At 33.6% G+C, this 5,342-nt stretch overlaps 1 protein-coding gene across 1 annotated transcript; it reads left to right on the top strand.

Annotated features, from left to right (window-relative positions):
- Nucleotides 1-1,143: 1,143 nt before the first annotated feature.
- Nucleotides 1,144-3,443, top strand: LOC127672816 (zinc finger protein 120-like; the record flags this gene model as incomplete). Its single annotated transcript, XM_052168190.1, has 4 exons — nucleotides 1,144-1,264; nucleotides 1,469-1,529; nucleotides 2,583-3,073; nucleotides 3,142-3,443. Coding segments are annotated over 4 exons (975 nt in total), but the record flags the coding sequence as incomplete, so codon positions are not given.
- Nucleotides 3,444-5,342: the final 1,899 nt, after the last annotated feature.

Below are 5,342 nucleotides of genomic sequence, written 5' to 3' on the forward strand. Positions count from 1 at the left end.
AGCCTTCCTGTCCTGATAGTCGATATAGGAACCACATAAGCCACCTGACATGGATTTGCAAAATAAGGATATGCTTTTGTGGAATTTTTAATCCTCATGTTTCACTTTGAAATTTGACCAAATAGATAGGTTATATTCTATTTCTCAATTTGATATGTGTTCATTACATCAATACTACCTGAGGATTCAGAGTCCTTGGATTCCAGGTGTATGATGTACTTCTTCACACTTGTGATTGTTCTGAAATGTTTGAATAAATAATATTTTGCCTATGTATAGGAATATGTATATCATATGTCTTTTCTTTACACTTGTCATAAGATGGCCCCAGAATTCTTGATCTTGAAATAATTAGTAGTTGATAGTCCCCATGTGTATCTGAGAAATTGACAAACACAATGTGGAAGACCAGCTAGCGCTTTCCATTGCTTAGATCTTTCTCCTGCCTTACATTGCTTATTTATGATCAAATTTTATATTACTATATTTTCATCTGTTCATTTGTAACTGTTTAAGCATGCATTTCCTTCTAGTAAAATTTTATTAATGCTATAGTTTAAACTGTTGCACTTCATGCTTGTACAAGATGAGTACAGATCTGAAGTGAATGTATAGTTCTTGGTAGGGACTTTTAGTAAAGAACTGAGTCCTCTATCATTTTTGTTTCCTTGGTTGATTTTTGTAGGGATTGAGGGTCTTAATATATAACTTTTGGTCTCGTAGAACATATTACATAGGCCATGCCTGCATCCAGCCCTATGACATACAGCTACCTGTACCTCTATGACTAAGGGCATGTGCAAATACACACAGTTTACCCATCAGACTTGTAGTTAGTAATTGTTCATACAATTTTTCAGATGTTTGATCAGTATTGTGGATGTTTCCTGTGCATTTCCCTCTCAATTGGCATTTCTCTGTCAGGGCTGTGTGTTATTCAAATTGTTCAAAAGCAAGACACATGCATTTTATAATTCAAGCTCCTTCTAAAATGACACAGTGATTGTAAATTCTGAGTCAGAATATAAGTGGAGCAAATGCCAAAATTATATGAATATGTTTTTGAGGAAACATGTGTTTCCTTTACATTGATGTTAGTATCATGCTTTGTGTTGTACACATGTATGGGATATTTAGGATGCAGTGACTTTTGATGATGTGCATGTGAACTTCACTGAGGAAGAGTGGAATTTGCTGGATCCTTCCCAGAAGAATCTCTACAAAGATGTGATGTTGGAAACCTACCTGAACCTTAACGCTATAGGTAAGACTGTTATTTTTTCTAAAGGAAACAACTGTTTATTGGTTATTGATGATCTATCATTTTAATTGTGAATAGTGAAGATTGAGCTGAATAATTCAGTTTCACTAAAGTTTCACTGTATCTTTCATGGTGCAGTGAAAATTCACAGTACCTTATTTCCTAATTTCCAATAGTATATCATTCATTTCCGGTACTGTGTTTTAGGCTATAATTGGGAAGACCATCATCTTGAAGAATATTTTCAAAGTATTAGAAGAAATGAAAGGTAATTTTCATGTGCAAAATGATACAAATTTGTCTCTGAGGAAATTTTAATATTAAGGAATCTCCAGCAAAAACAAGAGTGTAAAATAACTGTCCTTTAATGGTAACTATGATTATAATATTCTTACAAAACAATGTACCTCAAGGTCTGATACCTGATTTGTGTATCCATTTGATAAGTAGCTTCGTTAGAGCTATGCTGTGGACCTGCCGATCTGTAGCGTCTCATAGTATTTAGAAACTGCACATTGAATAGTGATAAATTTATATCCAAAACATTTTAATAAGAAAATCATCCACAGAAAATTTGGTGATACTCATATTCTTGTATTAATATGGTTCAGCTTGGTGAGAGGGAATTTTATGAGAATAAAAAATATTGTTGTGGAGAAACATTAGTCCATATTGCACATGTTATGAGAAACAAAAATTCAAACAGTGTGAATGCAATGCGTAAACCTTTCATTTATCATTCTTTTATTAGGTATATCATGTGTCACAATGGATAATAATCATGTGAGCATAGGAATATGTAAAGAAGAAACAAAATTTTTGTTCTAAAACAAGAAGATATGTAGTATTCTGCCTTTGAAAGAAATTAGGGATATGAAAGACATTTGCAATTAGTTGGTTTTTTTAGCTTTACAGGGAATATCCCAAAACTCATAGTGTAAAAAATCTTTGTGGGTACTAGGAATTTGGAAATTCTTCTGTGTGTCCTGGTTGCCAGTCACATGTGTTGTAATTCACACTAGAGGAAAAATATGAATATAATCAGTGTTATACAGAACAGAGCCTTTCTAACTTTATTCAGATAGCTAAAATACATCATATAAAAGAGGGTATTATAAATATGAGCCATGTAATAACCATCACAGGTGTCTTGAGCAACTCATGATGAGGGAGAACAACATGAACATATAAGGTGCTAAAACCTTAAGATCTGATGCTTCTTTACCATTAGACAAATTGTAAACATAATTCATATTGATTATATGATTGATCAGAGTAATGAATGTGGTAAAGATTTCACATGTGCTAATTATCATTGCAGGCATGTAAGAAGATATACTGGAGTGAAACTCTATGAGTGTAATATATGTGGTAAAGCCTTTATAAGATCAAGTCATCTCCAATGTCATAAAACAACATATACTGGAGAGAAACCTCATGAATGTAATCAATGTGGTAAAGCCTTTGCAAGACCCAGTCATCTCCAAACACATAAAATGACACATACAGGAGAGAAACCTTATGAATGTGATCAATGTGGTAAAGTCTTTGCACAGCGCAGTCATCTCCAAATTCATAAAAGAGCACATACTGGAGAGAAACCTTATGAATGTAATCAATGTGGTAAAGCCTTTGCACAGCGCAGTAATTTTCAATATCATAAAAGAACACATACTGGAGAGAAACCTTATGTATGTAATCAATGTGGTAAAGCCTTTGCATATAACAGTCATCTCCAAAGACATAAAAGAACACATACTGGAGAGAAACCTTATGAATGTAATCAATGTGGTAAAGCCTTTGCACAGCACAGTAATTTCAATATCATAAAAGAACACATACTGGAGAGAAATCTTATGTATGTAATCAATGTGGTAAAGCCTTTGCATATCACAGTCATCTCCAAAGACATAAAAGAACACATACTGGAGAGAAACCTTATGAATGTAATCACTGTGGTAAAGTCTTTGCACAGCACAGTGCTCTCAAAATACATAAAAGAACACATACTGGAGAGAAACCTTATGAATGTAATCAATGTGGTAGAGCCTTTGCACAGCACAGTGCTATCCAAAGACATAAAAGAACACATACTGGAGAGAAACCTTATGAGTGCCATCAATGTAGTAAAGCCTTTGCCTATCACAGTAATCTCCAATATCATAAAAGAACACATACTGGAGAGAAACTTTATGAATGTAAACAATGTGGTAAAGCCTTTACAAGACCCAGTTATCTCCAGTATCATAAAAGAACACACACCGGACAGAAAATTTATTAATGTAATCAATGTGCTAAAGTGTTTTCACCAGGGATAAGTTTCTAAATTCTGTGTGCTGGAGAGAAGCATAATGAAAATGATCATGAATTAAGTGGGAATTAGGAGTGTATCATAGTAGGATATGATAGACATGGGTGCTTGGGATTATTTCCCCTCTGGAGATTTTTTTTTTTTTTTTATGTTTTTGCAAAGAAGTTTGCTGCCCTCGTCTGAAGAGTTTCTTTGAGGTTAAGGTAAAGATGTTTACATTAATTGTATTGACAAAGTAAGTCATGAAAATCACCGCATAGAATTTGGCCTGAAAGTTTTTAACAAGCATAGAAACTAAGAAAGGAACAATAAAAAAAGAAAGGTTCAAAATACAAGGCATCATCAAGAAGATGAATGAAGTTTAATCTTGTGATCAAGGATATTCAATGGCATTAAAGGAATGGTTACATTAGGACAAGATTACATTCAGCTAAACATATGGGTTTGCAGTTGTATGAAAGAGAACTGTATCATGTTAGGAATTATTATTACCTGGATACTGTTTTGATGTAGACACATGAAGATACAATTATGTGTCAAATTGCCAAGAGATAGATTTGGATTCTGGGTTCTGAATTTAAAATGTAAGCAGAAAGGCTTAGTTCATGTCATGGTGTTATATGCTTTTTAACCCACCATTCACAAGACAGAGTCATGCAGATCTTTGAGATCAAGGTAGATCTCTAAGCAAGTTCCAGGAAAGCCAAGATTAGGCAGTGATATATTTGAAATATTGAAAGCTGCTGATAATGGAATAGAAGGAGCCGTTTTCTAGCCCCAGTAAGCACCAGAACTCCCAGAATTTTATCATGAAGTGGTGATGAATATTGTCAGAGAATTTTACATTACCTCATGAGATGATCAGTTCTTGGTTTTTCTTACACTTTAATCCCATTTTGTTGAACCATCACTGTTTCTAGAATGAAGCCTTCCTCATTGTTAATGGTGGATGATCTTTTGATGTGTTTTATATTTTATTTTATTTGTTTTATCTTTTTAAGTATTTTTGAATCTGTGGTTTTAGGGATAATTGGTCTGTAATTCTCTTTTTGTCACTCAGCCTTTCCTGACTGGATATATGAGTAATCAGAGGTTCAGAAAATAAATTGACTAATATTTTTTTTTGTTTCTATATTGTTGAATACACTGAATTCTTGTTAAATCCTCTTTGAAAGTCTGGTAGGACGCTACCCTAAAACTCATAGACGTGAGCTCATATTGGGGACATATTTTTAATGAAGTCTGTTTTCCTTCATGATTATGTCAGTTTAAGTTCTTTTTCTCTAGTTTAATTTTGGGATGTGGATCTATTGAGGAAGTTAGCTATTTCTTTTAGAATTTCCAAGTTGGTGGAATGCACCCTTTTTAAACTATGTCTTTACGACTCTCTGGATTTCTTCATTACCTGTTAATTAATCCCCCATTTCATTTTAGATTTCATTAATTTGTATATTCTTTATCTTTTAATAGGGGTTTGTTTATCTTGTCTAATAAAAGGATCAAAAGACCAACTCCATGTCTAATTAATTAGTTGAATTGTTCTCTTTCTATTTTATCAATTTCATCCCCCAACCTGAAAATTTCTTGATGTCTCCTCCTCGTTTTCTTTGCTCCCTCACTTCTTTGTGTTGTAGCCTTTAAAGCATGCTGTTAAATTGCCAGCATGGGAGTTCTCCAATTTTTTTGGTAGGCGTTTTGTGCTGTGAACTTTCTTTTAGCTCCACTTTCATTTTGTGTTCTATGAGATTATGCATGTTGCACATTCATTTC

This window comes from Apodemus sylvaticus, chromosome 22 (assembly GCF_947179515.1).
Source record: "Apodemus sylvaticus chromosome 22, mApoSyl1.1, whole genome shotgun sequence".
In the NCBI taxonomy this organism is placed as follows: domain Eukaryota; kingdom Metazoa; phylum Chordata; class Mammalia; order Rodentia; family Muridae; genus Apodemus; species Apodemus sylvaticus.